This window comes from Homalodisca vitripennis, chromosome X (assembly GCF_021130785.1).
Source record: "Homalodisca vitripennis isolate AUS2020 chromosome X, UT_GWSS_2.1, whole genome shotgun sequence".
Taxonomy (NCBI): domain Eukaryota; kingdom Metazoa; phylum Arthropoda; class Insecta; order Hemiptera; family Cicadellidae; genus Homalodisca; species Homalodisca vitripennis.
In genome coordinates, this window is record NC_060215.1 from 8,150,054 (window position 1) to 8,171,340 (window position 21,287).

General features: G+C 33.9%; 1 protein-coding gene across 5 annotated transcripts in view; it reads right to left on the reverse strand.

The window, feature by feature from the left end:
- LOC124368643 (extended synaptotagmin-2) overlaps positions 1–21,287 on the reverse strand; it is a 195,659-nt gene that overhangs the window by 92,134 nt on the left and 82,238 nt on the right. For 4 of the 5 annotated variants that reach the window (XM_046825880.1, XM_046825879.1, XM_046825883.1 and 1 more), the window contains exons 7-8: positions 15,892–16,012; positions 12,770–12,940 (exon numbers count right to left, since the gene is read on the reverse strand). In XM_046825880.1, coding sequence (XP_046681836.1) covers positions 12,770–12,940; positions 15,892–16,012 — 292 coding nt within the window. Of the gene's footprint in view, positions 1–6,480; positions 6,567–12,769; positions 12,941–15,891; positions 16,013–21,287 lie in introns of all 5 variants that reach the window. The other variant, XM_046825881.1, reaches the window with a different exon arrangement.

Here is a 21,287-nt window from a genome sequence, read left to right on the forward strand (position 1 = left end):
ACCTGATAAAAGCTAATAAAATAGGTTTCAGAACTGTACCTGTAGTAGTTTTTGAGGGATTCAGGGTTAAATGCAAAAAATTGGGGCACGAAACAATGTTTTTTTTTAAGTTTGATGTAGAATAACTTTGTTAAATTGGTAATAAATTACATAAAATCAACAAACATTAATTGTAGAGAATTTAATTCTGAGAAAATTGATATAATCAAAGTCTAAAATAAAACAGAAATAAGTACCAAAAAATCGATTTTATTCAGTATAATACATTACTAGTTTTAAGCAAAATTAATCAGGTTGGGCCAACCGTACGCACCTTTTTATAATAGATGTTCGAAAATGAGGCCATCATTATCAATACATTTTGCAGCACGTTTGTGTATTGCTTTTGTTGCGTTTCTTAATTTTTCAGGACTTCTCTGTATCTGCACAGCCGAATCCATAATACGGGCAATTAGTTTCATCACGAGAATTAACTTTTGTTCTTGTATACAATGTCTTTCATCCATCCCCAGATGCAATAATCCAATGGAGATAGATCTGGTGATCTTGGTGGCCAAGGGTGAGGCCCTCCACGACCAATCCAGTGTCCAGGAAAATTGATGATTTAAGTAAGCAGAAAACGGCACGTGAAAAGTGGGGAGGTGCTCCGTCATGCTGGAAGTACAAATTTTGTCTGAGATGTAAAGGAACATTCTCTAACAGCTGCGGCAACTCTTCTTGAAGGAAATGCAAATAGAACTCAGCATTTATACGTCCAGGTAATATGAAAGGTCCAATCAGCCGATTGTGCAAAAGGCCACACCAGACATTGACGCTAAATCGGTGTTGAAAGTTCTGTTCCACTACCTCATGTGGATTTTCTTCTGCCCATGAGTGTTCATTGTGCAAGTTATTGACACCATCCCGAATGAATTGTGCCTCATCCGTAAACAAAATACGCTTGAAGAGTTGATTATTAATATTCAAAAAGTTTGCAAAACTCCAAGCGAAGCGGACCATCCCCTAGCTGAAGATGTTGAACCTTTTTGTTTATGAAACGGATAAAATTTGTTTCGATTAAGTGACCTCCACACCGTTGACTGCGAAACTCCTATCCGCCTAGAAATACGTCGTGTACTTACACCTGGACTGCGATGAACAGCATTAATAACAATAATATCATCAAGTTTGGACAGCTCGTTCATTAATTGGTTCTAGTACTTGATAGTGATCCTGTTTCCCGAAGAGTACGAAAAGTTCCTGAAATTGTTTTGGTATCTGGAATCCTCCTATTAGGGTAACGTAGTTCATATTCTTCTACAGCAGCTCTAGCATTACCATTACAGTAACCCAAAATAAAAACCATATCAGCGTATTCCTCTGATGTAAATAAAGTAAGGCATTTTTTTCGCTGAATAAACAATCGAATTATAAACTCACAGAAAAATTGCATTTAATAACACGATTCACAGAACCCGATCTCCTGCTGTAGCTTGCAAAACACACTAATACACAGTTCTAACGTAACAGTACAGAATACCATTGTTGATCAGCTGTTATTCGTGCGTTACCAACTTAGAAATTAATAAAACAAAAAAAACTGCATTTCGATGATTAGTAAACAATAATGGGAAAAATGTTTGTTTCATTTATTTTCGAACATTTGATTGTAAATTTTTATTTAAAAAAAAATACAACGTAATAAAACATGATATTTTTATTTACAAACAAATTTATTTAACAGTTCTCTGTTTTCTCAAATTTTTTCAAATCTTGTTTTCTCAATTTATCTCATCATTAAGGAACAAACATTTTGTGTTTTTGTTTTTATTTTAACTAAATACCGTACGGTATTTTCTTTACAGCTAGTAATGTATTATACTGAATAAAATCGATTTTTTGGTGCTTATTTCTGTTTTATTTTAGACTTTGATTATATCAATTTTCTCAGAATTAAATTCTCTACAATTAATGTTTGTTGATTTTATGTATTTATTACCAAATTTAAACAAAGTTTATTCTACATCAAACTTAAAAAAACATTGTTTCGTGCCCCAATTTTTTGCATTTAACCCTGAATCCCTCAAAAACTACTACAGGTACAGTTCTGAAACCTATTTTATTAGCTTTATCAGGTAAAAATACATAAGAATCCACGATATTTCTTACTTAATTAACCTTTTCAAAAGTTCAGTATGGCTTTATTTTACTCTTTACCCAGGAATTCAGGCGAAATCTTTCGCTAGCTGTAACTCGCTAACGAAGCGTTTTCGGACCTATGTTTTATATAACATTTTTTCATTATTTTTACTAGTACAATGTGCTGTAGAAGTGGGGGGAGAACTTCATGAATCACCCTGTATATATATATATATATATATATATATATATATATATATATATATATATATATATATATATATATAATTCATTAAATAGTTGACGGTACCTTCAATCCCATAATATGCTTTTTAAAATGGCCCTACTTTATCATGCATTGTTGTAAAGAGCATATCAAACTGAGTGTTAAAATTAAATAATAGTAATTGTACAAAATATCTCCAACTTGTTTTCAGAATCAGAATCAGAGAGAGTTAACTAGAGAGAGAGATAGTTTGCTACTCTTATGAAGGAAAAGATTGCCTTTGCTCAATAAAAACAAATATTGTTTTAAATGTGTGACTAATTGCTGAGACAATATCTGATTACTGACACGAGTTCACAATTGTAGCCTAAACAACTGCCCCACGAGTTCACAATTCTAAGCTCGCAAATGCCTCACAAGTATACAATACAGGGCTCACAACTGCTCTATGAGTTCACAATTCTAGACTCATAACTGCCCCACGAGTTCACAATTCTAAGCTCACAAATGCCTCACAAGTATACAATACAGGGCTCACAACTGCTCTATGAGTTCACAATTCTAGACTCATAACTGCCCCACGAGTTCACAATTCTAAGCTCACAAATGCCTCACAAGTATACAATACAGGGCTCACAACTGCTCTATGAGTTCACAATTCTAGACTCATAACTGCCCCACGAGTTCACAATTCTAAGCTCACAAATGCCTCACAAGTATACAATATAGGGCTCACAACTGCTCTATGAGTTCACAATTCTAGACTCATAACTGCCCCACGAGTTCACAATTCTAAGCTCGCAAATGCCTCACAAGTATACAATATAGGGCTCACAACTGCTCTATGAGTTCACAATTCTAAGCTCGCAAATGCCTCACAAGTATACAATACAGGGCTCACAACTGCTCTATGAGTTCACAATTCTAGACTCATAACTGCCCCACGAGTTCACAATTCTAAGCTCACAAATGCCTCACAAGTATACAATACAGGGCTCACAACTGCTCTATGAGTTCACAATTCTAGACTCATAACTGCCCCACGAGTTCACAATTCTAAGCTCACAAATGCCTCACAAGTATACAATACAGGGCTCACAACTGCTCTATGAGTTCACAATTCTAGACTCATAACTGCCCCACGAGTTCACAATTCTAAGCTCACAAATGCCTCACAAGTATACAATACAGGGCTCACAACTGCTCTATGAGTTCACAATTCTAGACTCATAACTGCCCCACGAGTTCACAATTCTAAGCTCGCAAATGCCTCACAAGTATACAATATAGGGCTCACAACTGCTCTATGAGTTCACAATTCTAGACTCATAACTGCCCCACGAGTTCACAATTCTAAGCTCGCAAATGCCTCACAAGTATACAATATAGGGCTCACAACTGCTCTATGAGTTCACAATTCTAAGCTCGCAAATGCCTCACAAGTTTACAATACAGGGCTCACAACTGCTCTATGAGTTCACAATTCTAGACTCATAACTGCCCCACGAGTTCACAATTCTAGGCTCACAACTGCCCCACGAGTTCACAATTCTAAGCTCACAAATGCCCCTCAAGTTTACAATACAGGACTCACAACTGCTCTACGAGTTCACAATTCTAGACTCACAACTGCCCCATGAGTTCACAATTCTAGACTCACAACTGCCCCACAAGTTTACAATTCTAGACTCACAACTGCCCCACAAGTTTACAATTATAGGCTCACAACTGTCTCACGAACTCACTGTGCACTGACATGACACCAATAGTTAAATTTTATGACCTTATGTATGATTGTGTTACAGGTCCCTTAATTTTTTTACAAACAACAATCATTGGTGGCATTAGATTATAACAAGTGAGTTGGAGAGTAAACTCGAACCCGACTCTCTCAGATTTTTTCTTCAGGTACATGTGAAAAATCCTGTGTATGGGGATACAATTCGAGATGCAACCATTTCAGGCAAAGTGTCACTTCATAAAGGATATGGAAGGAGGTTAAGTACCATTTTGATGGATGCTATTCTACTAACAAATTGAAGTCTTCAAAGATAAAAGAAACCTTAACACTATTTCTTTCATTGAATTAATGTATTAATCTTCAAACCCTTACGAGTTCTACAGATACACTGTGCATGTAGTATTTAAAAATGTTGTGGACCAACTCAGGGGAATGATTAATGACGAAATAAAACCACTCATGTGAGCCAATCTTAAAACAAACACAACCTACATGTTAATTCACTAAGTTTAGGTGCTTTCGTCCATTTTTACCTTTAAACTCACATCTGGTTTCAATAATATCACTTTAATTTCATGATGTTCACCTTAACAAAGCTCAACTTCATATCAAAAATAAAATTTCTATTTTTACCACTTTTAGAATAAAATTAATTTCAAACTCTTAAGTCACACTTCATGATAACCAAGATGGCAACAACAAAATTACAAGAATCCAAAATTATAATATTTTTAAAAGAGATCAAAAGTCTGGTACGCCGTCTGTTACCATCGGTTAATAAATAACTGAAAAAATAACTGTTATTGTATCACACAACAACAATTAAGAAAATTACTTTAATTAATTTTATTTACTTTTTTAAAGTCCCTGGACAGTGATAGGTTTAGTTCCCCGATTCAACTTTGTAAAAACGTGCCAAAGTCAACTTAGCAGCTAAAAAGATAGAAACCACCAATCCAGTAATTTTGTAAATGTGTTTTAATATTACCTCTATGATTTTATTATTTCACAGCTGATGTTTGTAATTTCCATCATTAATTATTACGTTAGAAATATAACCATTTCTCAAAAGCTAAAATTTTTTTATAACGTTCTATGCTTTTACACATTCATTACCGAGACATTAACATTTGAATGTTTTTGATCAATAAATAAACTGTTAAGTGTTTAAGGTGGGCCAGTATTCACAAACATTTAGAATAAAAACTCAATGCTGTGTGTAAATTCATTTTTCACATGGCGGAAAGAGAATATGATTTGCTACAAATTTTAAAAAAATTGTATGACTTCCTAAAATTATTGAATCTAGCAGAAAGCAAATATCTCTCTCTCTCTATATATATATACTAGCTGTTTCCCGCGGCTTCGCACGCTTTTCGTAAGTTTTGCCCGCGTATGAGCATTTCTGGTTGAAGTAAATTATATTTCCAACCCCGATGTAGATTTTACCTTGATGTCACGATCAAGAAAATATGTCAAAAATGTATTGTACATGCATAATGTATTTTATTACAAAGTGGTCTACCACTCAACCTTTAAGTTCAACCAAAAATTTAGTTTAGACAATTATACATCATAACTTAGCGCCTTCAAATAGTGTTTCACTGTTTAATATACGTATCTATCTCGTAATTGCAGGTTATAATGTGCAGGCGCTTTGAAAACTTTTCTTCATTTTATTCGTTTATATTCACGACATAAGCGAATAATTCAGATAATAACTATCCTATCTTCTAAGTTAGACTAAATTACGGATACATGTGAAATTTGATTGAAATTGGTTCAGTCGTTTTGGAGGTTATTGGCAACATACATCGTGACTCAAGATTTTTATATATATATAAGATATATATATATATATATATATATATATATATATATATATAGTGTGTGTAAGCTTTTAAAAAATATTTTTTGCCAACTTAAAATATAAAATGTGGCACAAAAATGGTGAAACCTCCAATTTTTTACTATGATAAAAAAGTCTCCAAAATATGCTATATTTTTAAAATGTTTGTTCGATCAGGCTATAAAAGATTATTTCATAAATATATATTCTTAAGATTATGATGAGAGCTTCTAATAAGTGCATCAAGTCTTAAACATGAATTATAATGAATAAGTTTTCATATATTATAATCAGCGTTAATTTGTTTTTTTAAGATCTGTCCCATGCATAAAATTTTGAGCTTCTTCCAATTCCTAAGTAAATTCAATTAAAGTTCTATAAAAAATTCTATGCCATCAAAATGAGAGTAAATCGGCCCAGGTTAAATTGAACAAACGTTAAAAGCGTAACAAAGCTCCGAAAAGAAGTACACATTTTAAGTTTCTTAGAGTTTTCGACAGACCCAGGAAATTCCAGGCCGTCTATGTATTAAGACTGTCTTCTTACCTCCCCAAGAAAGTGTCCTTCTTGGAATGGTCTTCGTCCATGACCGTGCAAGTGAGGGTCTGCCCAATGAGAGCATCAATGGTGAACTGCCGGCAAACAAGCAAATGAAGCAAACGCTACAAGCATCACATCACAAGTTACTGTACCTGTTAGTGCACAATACTGTACCTCACACCGATGGTACTGACGTAGACCTCCACCTTCACCGGTACACTATACCTTTCCACCATCACAGAGTATCATTTCATTTTTACCTATAGCAAGTTGTCAATTTTTCAGACCTGATCTAAAAGCTCAAGTAGAGGCAGTCTCATGTCAACACCTTTGGCGGTTAGCAGTGGTAGGTTTTTTTATTCCCACATTAAATCATACAAAATCACACCTTCATCCATATGTAAATTACACTAAAACATACAATTTGTTTCAATATTCTACTCCCACCTGCTAATTACTGAACTTTAAATATCGAAAACCAAAACTTTATGGACACAATTTGAGACTTTCTGTTTTAAAGGGGAGCTAAGTTCCAGACTATAATTTTTAGGAAGACGTAAAAAATCTATTTTTTCATTGACTAATGATTGCTTTTAATTGTAATTGTATATAATTAATATATGTAACTAGCTTTATGCTATCATATCTTTTGATAGCTAATACAAGTAAGTCAAAATTCAAAAAGCTATCTTAATTTTTACAAAATTCTTCATCACAGTGATAGTCAACCTGGGAGATGCAACAGAGAAATTCAAGCAATGCCAATCATTCATTAGTCTTCGTAGGAGTGAACCAAATCACTCTTGATAGCATTGCATCTCTTGCTTTAAAGCATGAAAAACTTTCTTCTAGTTTTAAAAATCAGTTTGGGACAGTCATGAGCACAAACTCCTACACAAGTGATAGTGGATCACTTATGCGGGTGTGACTTGTGTTTGTGCTCATGACAGTGCAGTGACAATTCCTGGATTCATTTCCTCCTGTCTGGTCTTCAATCGGTTGTCAATGTGATAATGTTTTTGATTTTTTTAGTGGCAGTCCATTGCTGCGTGTTAAAGGTTTGAAGTACTTTACTATGCATTAAATCTCTTACACCTGACAAAGAGATTTCCGTTCAATCCTAAAAACATAGTGTTATACATTTTGTAATATATAACAATGCCAAATATCCTAAATTCTAATATCCTTTGAATATCGTTAATAATGAAACTTTAATCAAAGAATCTATTCAATTACTTTTTAGAACTTTTTGTAAATAAATAAACATTGTATAAATCCTTTATATTGTCATAGTACCTAAAAATACAGGGTGATTCATGAAGTTCTCCCCCCACTTCTACAGCACATTGTACTAGTAAAAATAATGAAAAAATGTTATATAAACATAGGTCCGAAAACGCTTCGTTAGCGAGTTACACTAGCGAAAGATTTCGCCTGAATTCCTGGGTAAGGAGTAAAATAAAGCCATACTGAACTTTTGAAAAGGTTAATTAAGTAAGAAATATCGTGGATTCTTATGTATTTTTACCTGATAAAGCTAATAAAATAGGTTTCAGAACTGTACCTGTAGTAGTTTTTGAGGGATTCAGGGTTAAATACAAAAAATTGGGGCACGAAACAATGTTTTTTTAAGTTTGATGTACAATAACTTTGTTAAATTGGTAATAAATACATAAAATCAACAAACATTAATTGTAGAGAATTTAATTCTGAGAAAATTGATATAATCAAAGTCTAAAATAAAACAGAAATAAGTACCAAAAAATCGATTTTATTCAGTATAATACATTACTAGTTTTAAGCAAAATTAATCAGGTTGGGCCAACCGTACGCACCTTTTTATAATAGATGTTCGAAAATGAGGCCATCATTATCAATACATTTTGCAGCACGTTTGTGTATTGCTTTTGTTGCGTTTCTTAATTTTTCAGGACTTCCCTGTATCTGCACAGCCGAATCCATAATACGGGCAATTAATTCATCACGAGAATTCACTTTTGTCTTGTATACAATGTCTTTCATCCATCCCCAGATGCAATAATCCAATGGAGATAGATCTGGTGATCTTGGTGGCCAAGGGTGAGGCCCTCCACGACCAATCCAGTGTCCAGGAAATTGATGATTTAAGTAAGCAGAAACGGCACGTGAAAAGTGGGGAGGTGCTCCGTCATGCTGGAAGTACAAATTTTGTCTGAGATGTAAAGGAACATTCTCTAACAGCTGCGGCAACTCTTCTTGAAGGAAATGCAAATAGAACTCAGCATTTAGGCGTCCATGTAATATGAAAGGTCCAATCAGCCGATTGTGCAAAAGGCCACATCAGACATTCACGCTAAATCGGTGTTGAAAGTTCTGTTCCACTACCTCATGTGGATTTTCTTCTGCCCATGAGTGTTCATTGTGCAAGTTATTGACACCATCCCGAGTGAGTTGTGCCTCATCCGTAAACAAAATACGCTTGTAGAGTTGATTATTAATATTCAAAAAGTTGCAAAACTCCAAGCGAAGCGGACCATCCCCTAGCTGTAGATGTTGAACCTTTTGTTTATGAAACGGATAAAATTTGTTTCGATTAAGTGACCTCCACACCGTTGACTGCGAAACTCCTATCCGCCTAGAAATACGTCGTGTACTTACACTTGGACTGCGATGAACAGCATTAATAACAATATCATCATCAAGTTGGACAGCTCGTTCATAATTGGTTCTAGTACTTGGTAGTGATTCTGTTTCCCGAAGAGTAGGAAAAGTTCCTGAAATTGATTTGGTATCTGGAATCCTCCTATTAGGGTAACGTAGTTCATATTCTTCTACAGCAGCTCTAGCATTACCATTACAGTAACCCAAAATAAAAACCATATCAGCGTATTCCTCTGATGTAAATAAGTAAGGCATTTTTTCGCTGAATAAACAATCGAATTATAACTCACAGAAAAATTGCATTTAATAACACGATTTACAGAACCCGATCTCCTGCTGTAGCTTGCAAAACACCACTAATACACAGTTCTAACGTAACAGTACAGAATACCATTGTTGATCAGCTGTTATTCGTGCGTTACCAACTTAGAAAATAATAAAACAAAAAACTGCATTTCGATGATTATTAAACAATAATGGGAAAATGTTTGCTTCATTTATTTTCGAACATTTGATGTAAACTTTTATTAAAAAAAAAAAAAAATACAACGTAATAAAACATGATATTTTGATTTACAAACAAATTTATTTAACAGTTAATCTTGTTTTCTCAATTTATCTCATCATAAAGGAACAAACATTTTGTTTTTGTTTTATTTTAACTAAATACCGTACGGCATTTCTTTACAGCAGCTAGTAATGTATTATACTGAATAAAATCGATTTTTTGGTACTTATTTCTGTTTTATTTTAGACTTTGATTATATCAATTTTCTCAGAATTAAATTCTCTACAATTAATGTCTGTTGATTTTATGTATTTATTACCAATTTAACAAAGTTATTGTACATCAAACTTAAAAAAACATTGTTTCGTGCCCCAATTTTTTGTATTTAACCCTGAATCCCTCAAAAACTACTACAGGTACAGTTCTGAAACCTATTTTATTAGCTTTATCAGGTAAAAATACATAAGAATCCACGATATTTCTTACTTAATTAACCTTTTCAAAAGTTCAGTATGGCTTTATTTTACTCTTTACCCAGGAATTCAGGCGAAATCTTTCGCTAGCTGTAACTCGCTAACGAAGCGTTTTCGGACCTATGTTTATATAACATTTTTTCATTATTTTTACTAGTAAAATGTGCTGTAGAAGTGGGGGGAGAACTTCATGAATCACCCTGTATAACAAAAATAATAAAAGTATAAAAACATAGTAAATAAAACAATAAATAAATAGGACTGTACAACTTCCAATATTCTTCCAGCAACAAAAATATAACAATAATATTGTATAAAGTTCATAGCCTGCTGAATCTGAATAAGCAAGACTTGCTCCAGGATAGATTACAATCCATACAGAAATAAAACTTGTGCAAAATAAAAGGATTATTTTAATGATTGGGGGAAATGTCATTTATCTTAAGGTAAGTACAAGATCGATTTGGGTAGCACTCAATTTAGTGAAAAACATCAAAATCTGATTGTATCAGTATTCAGATACATATATCAATCAATGAAATTTTGAATTTATCTATACTTGAAATTTTGTTTGAAGCTTCATTTACATGTAGGCAACATCCCTTGACTTCTGTTGAATATCTTGAGAACAAATTGAGCTGCAGACTTGATACTTTGCAAGTAACTTTATGTCTATATACTTAACATCAAAATTGATGAAGGTGCCGTCTCTTTATGGCTCTTGGCTAAATCTTAGCAAAGCCTATATTCAGGGGGATATCTCAAGAATTGATTAAGCTGTAGACTTCAAAGTTTGTATATTTCTCTATCACTTACGGAGCTAGCAAAATTCCTCTTCTATATATGTCTGTCCATTATCCACTGATTATCATTCAATTATTGAGAACAAATCGAGCTGTGGACAACTTGACATTTTGCATGTAACTTCTGTGAAGCCTGTTACGCGATATGTGGTCTGGCGAACCTTACTAAATTTGTACTAAGTTCAAGGTTTGGCTCTAAATATTTGCCTAAAAAATTTAAATATGTTCAATTATGATGGGATTTATTTAAATGGATACATAACACTTAGTTATTGTACAAAAGACAACAAATGAATTAATACACAAAGTTTCAATGTTGCAGATAAAACCACATAGACAAGCCCAATACAATGTATCACACTGGTGTTGTAAGATGAAATACCTGCAGTTTCTACACAACTAAACATGGCTACAAAATTTATATTTACCATAGTAGTAAAACTCACCATGGGCTTTGTGTACATTTTAACTTAAGAATTCCCATAACTTCAAATTATTCTATAACTTTAATTGTGTCATTTGTCTGTGGTCACGTACAAATATATCGTTATAATTTGCTATAAACCAAACAAAATGTTTCAAACCCCAGTCAACGTTTTATGTTTTATGCAGACTTTGAAAACTCATAGTAAAGATGACAAACAAGCAAGTGCTTAAATATAAAACTTCTGTAGCAATTTATAATATTTAGTGCAGTGTATGTGACTTTCCAATCCTAATATACACACATTGATCATAAAATAATTGTTTCACATTTAAAAAGCTTAACTAGCCTACAATTACTGGGCATCAGTAATAAATCATTCTATTTTTATTTTTTTATAATTATAAAACTTGTTCCTTACTTATCAAATATGTTCAACCAAAATATTTTTTTACTCTTCTAATCCACCTAAACTTTAACAAAACTTTTTTAAATTGTTGTTAAAATAAAAAATATTGTTATAGCAAGAAAAACCATCTGGCAATAAAATTAGAACTCATGATTCATAAAACTTCATAAAAGTTCAATTTTTAAAATAACAACATACAAATCTTTGTCATGGTACATGAAATTTGTTGGTGCCCTCAAACCGTCCATTAGATAAGGACACACTGCCGCAAGTTATGAAAAGAATATTTTGTTTTTTGCATGATTTGAGAATAAAACTACATCATACAAATTAATCCAATTTGAATTTCCTACAGGCATTCTTTTACATAATGCCAAATTGTTTTGAATTCAGCTTTCATTAAAGAAATAAATAAAGTAGGTAAATATAGTCTAATTATTACACAAACATCAACTGCTACACAGTTCATTAAAAACAAGTATGTTACAAATTTATCATACTGGTTATACAAGATACATTCAAAAGTATTTAGATAGGTGTTATTAAAAAAAAGGTTAGACTTACAACTTTGAGACCTATTATCCTTCAATTCTTCTGGCTGGAGTTTGATTGTGGAAACACAAAAAGTCACAAGGAGCGTTATCATGATGGAGTTGACAATGCCCACTTTTATGCCATTGTAGCCTTTCGACAAATGGCATCTTATAACCAATACTTTGCAATAACATCCTTTAGTTACTATTTGATCCATAGGAGCGAACTCAGAATTAATGATATAGATGATATGATGAGATATGATACAAATTTAGATACTTTTTGAATGGACCTTGCATACCCCTATCTACACATCATGAACTGTACAACATATCACTAAAAGTTTGAGTAATTGAAAACCCAATAAACCTGGATTCAATCAAAACCAAATCTGATGACTTCTTATTCTATGTTACATTATCCAACTCTTCAAGAGAACAGTGATCAACATGAAAAAAAAGGAAACTACGGTGATTTAAGTGAAATGTGATAAATATGACTTACCTCACACCAAAAGTCCCATTTAGGATCAACTGTATTGTCTATCGTTTTAGACTTGAAAGTCTGAGCACCTACGGTAACAATGACGTAGGGGTCAGACTTGCCTTTACCCAACATACTGATGTCTTTCTTCATCAGCTGTTTGGCCTCGACCACGTGTACTCTCAGGACACCCTGTACAAGTACCTCTTGTAAGATACATTTACTTTCAATCCCTGGTATAGGTTAGTTTTTATTATCACACTTCCATAAAAATAAAACAAATGACAACAAGAAAATAGGAGGAAACAACCTGGAATAGGAGGGAACATTTACAAATTGTGCCACCTACAGTGACAGTATCTTCACAATCAGATGTACCGACAACAATTTTGAGTTTAGCTCAATAAGAACAGTGTTAAACTTCACACACTGTAACACTCATATTTTTAGTCTCAGATTCAAGATCTTGATTAGACATTAAGTACATTACTTAATCTTATATGTATATTTTTAACAAAGATATATAAATAAAATGTAATAAAATAGGCCTTTACAGTGATGTTATTTTCAGACATGAACTATTTTACATTTTTCTCAGTCTTTACTTTTATTATGGATTAAAACTTTTAAAAATACATACCTATGTATAGTCAAGAATAGTTAGTACACATCTTCTAGTAAAATTTTCTAGATTTCTATCATTGCAGTGTATAGGCCCAAACTACGTGTCGTTCGTATTATTTGTACAGTGAATGTTTAGAGAAGAATTATAGGCTAATTTAAAATTTACTGCTCTACTTAAAAATTACTTTAAAATAAACCGGTTTGATAGGTTTCAGCACTCACCATTAATTACGGAACAAATATTAGAAAATAACTGCTATGTTTAGTGGCCAGTGGTGATAGCCTTATGAGCTATGGACATATTATATCTTGGCCAGTACAGCTGGACATACGAGCTGGGATAACTTTATAGTAAAAATTAATCCACGCTTCTGACAAAATGGTGGCGGCCAGTAGAGCTGGCCATACGACCTCCAAGGAAAAATTTAAAATACTGCCTTCGAGTGCATAGGGTTGAGAGGAGTGACTCAAGTCATACTTCAAATCAAGCAAATGTTTTTTTCTGGTTGGATAGCAATAAAATTTTCTTTGAGATTATAACGCTGCAGATTTTGTTGACATTTATTAAACAAGCATAATTATATAGGCATGGTACTGTCATAATTCCTAACGCCTTAAACAAAGGTAAACAGGATTCCCTTTCAGGTACACTTTTACTATCCTAGGCACTTTCTTTTGTTAATATGCACCCAAACACTATGATTTTTATGATTATTAAGAAAAAAATCTGAAACTTTTTCTACTTCACTTTTTTTTAATAAAAAAATATGCACTTTAGAAGAAAAACTAATAAGTGCGTGTATGCATATTGATCATGTCTGAAATTTTTATTACCAAAAATAGGGGTAATACACACACTTCGATACTTTACATTTCAAGTTCAAGTTCAAGTTCAAGTTTAGAATTGCTTTTACGGGATAAAACTATAATTTCACTACAACTGGACCAAGTAGCCTACCCTGATGAAGCCATATCGCCACGAAGTTGTTTTCTGCTTTCTCACTAGATACAAGTCTAAATTTCAGTCTTCATTTCTTTTCTGTGTTTTATAGAATAATGAGAATTGAATTACTTTATTTTGCAGACTGGCAACACTGCAGTTGGGGAAGGGTTTAGTGACAGCTGACTCAAGTAAACAATCAGTGAGTGTGTAAAATGGTACGACATCAAGCTTTACGTATCAGTGAAATTGATAGAGTTCTTGATAATGATGGATAACTATGGCTGTTTTCTATCTTCCAGTTGAACCAACACTGGGTACAGCAAAACCTTCTACAACAACAACAACTACCTTCTACAACAACAACAACTACCATTATTATGATAAATAATTGTAGGGGAAAACATTAAGAATTCAACCACAAATTTTGGGCAAACATATTAATTTGATGTGTTCTTAATACTTATAAACAAAACAAGACAGTCAGTAATAATGAAAAAATATTTTACTACGATTTATACTGAATTTGCTAATTTTTATTAATTGAGTACTTATGAAAACGTCTGCCATCCATACATTAATATATAAATGAACACTTACTCACTTCAAAACTCACGATCTTGTTTTTAGCAAGATTCCAAAAGAAAGTGAGAAGGTTGGGATGGAGAAGGGGTGAAAGGATAGGAGGTCGGCAGGACCCAACTCTTTCAAATACCTCTCCACATCTCTCATATGTCACTATCTTTCTCCTTGCAATCGGACTGTAACTAGTAAAGCTAAAATAACAGCAACTACATTAAAACTTAGCTTGTTTATTTTGTATAAACTGTTGTGTGATGTATATCTGTTACATTGTGACTAAGGACTGTAGTCACTAGCACCATATTATGTCACAAAATATTAAATGTACTTGGTATTCTGATACTATCTTAGAGAAGCTTTGAATTTTAACTTTTAAACTTCATCAAGAACTGTGTGCTATATTTCCTAAACTTTAATGTGATAAATCTTTTTGTGTAAACCCTGATGGTCTCTATCAGCTTGTCAATGCCCAGAGTTTAAACGTTGGCTTACATGTGATTCAGGGTTAGTTTTGTGCACAAGTAAACAATATGTTTAAGGGTTACTATAACATTCAAATAGACGGTTTGTTTGGATTTATCTTTACTGTGACTGTAGTTACTCGGCCATTTTGCTTTGACTACAACTTTAAGCTATAAAAACAATTTTTATCACCCATGCTGAGACATGTTAAGAACTAAATGTACTGAATATAGCTGGGTTTTTAGATGTGTCACCCTAAATTTTCAAAATTGTATGTTAATAATATTATTTCATATAATTTTCTACTGTAATTAGCAGTACTGGTAACGTTCAAATAACGAACAGGAGTATTTAATTTAAATATTACAATAATGGTAAAAGACGAAACATTTACAGCTATATTAATCCTACGCTAAGGATAATTATTACAGAAATATCTACACTTTCAATGGGCCACTGCAGATTTACCTTAATATATTATATGCTCGGCTTTTTCAGTAATTTAAATTTATTATGAATAGGTTATTTAGCTTACTTCGGGTTCAGGGAATCTGAGAGTAGAAGATGCAACAGCTTCGCTCAGCTTGATGGGCAGTTTGTTGGGTAGAACCATCATGGCTGCCACCTGCTCTACGATGATTCTCCGCAGCATGTCACTGTATATATAGCAATGAGATTCAAGATTTTACTATAAAAAAACAATAAGTAAACCATCGTCTAAGACTAGGTATGATAAAAAAGCTGATTAGCTTTAGCAAAGTATTCATTTACTTTATACACTACGAGTTTCTTCAACAAAATTTTAAATTGCTTTGATGGTCTCTTGACACTGTTGGGTAAGACATTAAATGATCTCTTGTCATCCAAAATTATTGTGAGTGCTATTGTACATAGTTTTCATGATTAGGTTGGTGTGAATGTTGAGTGCAGCTACATTTCACCATTGTGTAGTACAGCATCTAATATCTGACACTGTTACAGACTTGACTCCTGGAATCTGGAGTCCGAGTCCATCTGAGGAGATCCAAAAAGTCAGTGAAGAAGAAGCTCTAAACAAACTCTTTGCATTGTGTAAACATCAGACACCTAGACTACAAAATCAAGTGTAATTTAGATGAAGAGGTTTTCTAATTGGCTCCTCAGATGCACAACTGAGCGCAATACAACGTCTTAGTCATGATTCCAAGCATGGAGTTTTCTACATATAAGGTATAATTAACACCATAGCTGCATTATGTTACTCTTAAGCATAGTTGTATAGTATTTATGACATTATTCTGTGCCAGTCAACACCTTTGGAACCCAGCAAGCACAAATCTTTTTGTTGGCTCAGCTTTAACATTCCCTGAACTGATCCTTGTATTGTAAACGAACAACACTCCTCAATTCACATTTGCGGGAAGATCTATGGAGGCCACCATGTTTATGTGACTGCAGCTCAGTGCAAACTAGCAACTTGAACTCGGCAGAGACAAATGTTGTAGTGGGAAAGATGCGTGATTAACTACTGCACACACCGCGGACCTGCCACTTGCCTGACTGTCATAGCATGAGATCAGAAACTGAAGAAAAAAACAGCCCTTGTACATAACAATTATATAATACATAAAATAAATAATTAAAAGTATTGCCAAACATAACAACAATAAAAATGGGACATAGGCTAACATAACAGAACATAAGTTATTTTCATTTAAACATTTTAACTACCGATTATGAATTAATCAACATAGTTACAAGAAGAGGTAATGCAACCACAGAACATCTGATTGTGGCATCAATAATTGTAATGACCATTTAAATACCTAAACTACAGATTATCAATTCATCAACACAGCAACAAGCTGATTCAAGAGGTAATGCCATCACAGAACATCTGATTGTGGCATCAATAGTTGTATGACCATTTAAATACCTAAACTACAGATTATCAATTCATCAACACAGCAACAAGCTGATTCAAGAGGTAATGCCATCACAGAACATCTGATTGTGGCATCAATAGTTGTATGACCATTTAAATACCTAAACTACAGATTATCAATTCATCAACACAGCAACAAGCTGATTCAAGAGGTAATGCCATCACAGAACATCTGATTGTGGCATCAATAGTTGTATGACCATTTAAATACCTAAACTACAGATTATCAATTCATCAACACAGCAACAAGCTGATTCAAGAGGTAATGCCATCACAGAACATCTGATTGTGGCATCAAAAGTTGTATGACCATTTAAATACCTAAACTACAGATTATCAATTCATCAACACAGCAACAAGCTGATTCAAGAGGTAATGCCATCACAGAACATCTGATTGTGGCATCAAAAGTTGTAATGGCTATTTATCACGCTAACAAGCATTTCAGTATCACAAAGCTCCATCTATACTCTCATGAACAAAAATTAAGAAATCCATGAATAATTACTTAATTATTAACTCAAGAACAACATCTACATATATGACCTATTGACAACTAGACTGTAACGTCAGAACTACACTGCTGTGGTATTTGTCTAGGAGTGTTGACCTGAGAGTAGCTGACTGCACACTCAGCTGTCTGTCATCAGACACTTCTACTCCGACCACTGTAACCTTGCACTGACCCTCAGCAATACATCCAGCTGCTGTACTTATCATATTGATATGGATCTTGATTATCCTACCAAAACTTGACATAGTTAAATAATCTCTTTTTATATAATACATTGAAAAAATTCCACACCACTTATCAGCAGTATTGACAATCTATGCAATCAGCCCAGTTTTTAATTCTTAATTGCGACAGCTTGTCAAAGTCTGCCTAAAAACAGTTCTAACTATTCTATTTGCTCTGACAATCAATTCTATCATAAAACGAGAGAATACTGCAAAATCTCTTAAATCACAGACTACTTTTATTATTTGCCAAGAGGACTTAGCCAATCTAAGATTAACAATATCTATCCATGCCTACAGATCTAACAACGCAACCAGACGTGTAACAGTGTATAGTAATGACAGACTGCTGAACTGAAGGCAACCAACTCAATATTCTCATATTTCTTAAAATCTTTATAAAGCTTACTTTTCTTACTTTCATACAAATATACCTACAGAACCCAGCCAAACACTAAATAAAAAACTGCAAATTTAGTTAAAAACTGACCAAGATAAACACTGAAACCTCTAAATACCCTCGTGGCATCTGCAGCAAAGGGGTAACATATTCTGAAATACACTGCACAGGGACCTGTAAACAGTGGTACCATGGTGGCTACATTAATATAACTGATAAAAGTCTGTAAAACTGACCAAGGATGAAATAAATGCCTGGGCATGTAACACTTGTAAGGACTGAGCACCCTGCAATTTTGCTCACAGCAGTCCCCTGCCAGAAACCAGTTTTGTGGCCTTAGGGGAAGCAAAAGTACCCTCCTTGAAAACACAGAGCCTAACAAAACACCAAAGTAGAGACAAGGAAAACAGCACAGCGGCTATCTCGGACATGGAACTGAGGCTGAGTAATAGAACAAATCAAGAGGAAACAGATTCCAAGACTTCCCTAACATTGACAGCTGAGGCCGGTTACCTTCTCCCAGTAGAAAGCTGTAAACAGAAAAAAAAAGGTTGAGGAGTTAAATATCCATAACTCAGCCCTAGAAGCTAAACTTGCCAAAATGAAGGCAAGAAATAGAGATGAAAGACAAAGTACGTACACAAGATTGAATCCTTACAGGAAAAATTGCAAGAAACTTTACCTCAGGCTGAGAAGACAAAAACATGGACAAGAACTAAAAAAAAATCTTTACTAAGAGCATGACATCAGACAGTCCCTTTTATTCAAAGAAATAGTAAAGAAAATCTCAGAATTAGAAAACATAATCCTTAAACACTATAAAACAAAATAAAATTTTCCAGAAACCAACCATCAAATTCTAAAAAGCCACAAAATCGTAGAAACACAAACTTTATGTACACTCACCATTTTCCTACCAACGACACCACTAAACTCCTCACCAAAGTCACAAGAAATAATTCAATTGAAAAGATACTGGACGGTATGGAACACAAAGTCACGCTACTTAAAGAATAACTGAGAGGAAAAAGTCAAAAGATGACTTTCTTAGTCTAGTTGATAGACCTAGAAACCCAAAGCTTACCACTTCTTGATGCTGGAAAAGAAATAGTTCTGTAAAAAAACATGTCAGCATCTCACGGCAAGTTGCTAAATCCAAGCAAGCTCCCACAACGGCTAATGCTCACAACTCACAAATCAGTGTAAATACATGGAACCAACAATGCTTTCAAACAAAACAGACACATAATGTAACTTCCAACCACAAAAACTAAATCCTGGTGGAAGTGCAGGTGCATCAACCTGACACTTATTCTCCACAAAAAATGTATAATAAACAAACTTCACTTGACCTAAAAAAGAGAATGGGGTTAAAGAAGCCACCAGCAGTGAAGCTTGAAAATTGATGAAAATATAAAGAATTCTTTGACAGACACATAGGAACAATTGAAAAGTATTTAGAAAACCTTGGCAAGATATCTATGAGATTAATAAAAATCATCCAGATTTAATTTAAATAATCCAATTACTGTAGACTTTTTTAGATCAGTCAACCCGGAAGTCAAGCAAAATGAAACATCATTACAAAACACAAAGTTCTTCAAAAATTCCTTAAAGCACTAAAAATTACAAACAGCTTAAAATCCTGCAAAATATAAACCCCCTCCAAAGGAAGACAAATAGACTTAATGATTGACTGGAAACCAAAACCCAGCTTAGTTTTATTGGCGGAACACAGTCTTCGAAGTGAGGAGGTAACTAGTACCAGCATCAAGAGAAGTTCTTGTACGAGGTTTCTCAAGAGAAGTTAACAAAAAAGGCGGTGTGGCCATTTACGTGAATGACAGCCTTGAAAATAAAGTTGAAAATATGAAGTTACAGAAAACACAATTGAAAAAGTCTGTAAACTCTCCATGATCCGTATTAACTCTGGTATAACTTAAACCTACCCTTTAGGAGTGTACAAGCTTCCCAACAGTAATCTGAGCATAGCCCTTGACGCCCTATCAAGGACATTGGACATGACACCAACATGGAAATGTCTTACTGTTGTTTTGGGGGACATAAGTGTAGATGATTTAATTGATAATATGGGTAGTAAGGAATTAATAAATATGCTTTCTAGTCAAAACAACCAAAGGCTACCCCTCCCACCAACCAGAGTCAAACATAGCACTTCAACTTCTATTGCTTTATATGCACTAATATTCACAATGATGATATCAAGACAGAAATCATAAAAATTAGCTATCTGAATACACTATCCAGATCTACCATTTAAACTTGCAAACTCATAATAAAGTACTTCCAATCTTAACCCTTTAATCTCCGGCCAATACAAATGCCAAGCCATTTTATTCAATATTTATGTATGGTTTTTTTAACTCTTAAAAGCTATTATTATGGTCATGATTCAATAACAAATGTCTTGTAGAGCATAAAATAAACAAATTAAGTTTTTTTTAGTTGTGAAGACAAAAAATGAAAAAAACAGGTGTTTTAGGTCTGTACACTTATATAATTAAATCACTGATCCCATCAACTTCCACCCAAGCCAACCACCGTTACTTTAAGGTAGGCCCTCCTACCGGCTTTACCACAGATTAGTGACTCTCATAAGTGTACACCAGACCACAAAAATCCCTAACATCAGAAGCGGGAATCGAACCGCAACTCCAAGGCTAACTCCTGCGTGCAAGAGTACGCGCTGTTTGGTCCCGCCTTAGACCAAACAGCCACCCTGACTTCATGTCTTAGATGCGCAGATAGCTCACTTAGTGATTACGTGATACAGATAATCCTTACGTCATGACGTGTTGGTGAGTCAACAGAATTCTAGTGAGTCAATGCAGGTACCGCACCGGCGCAT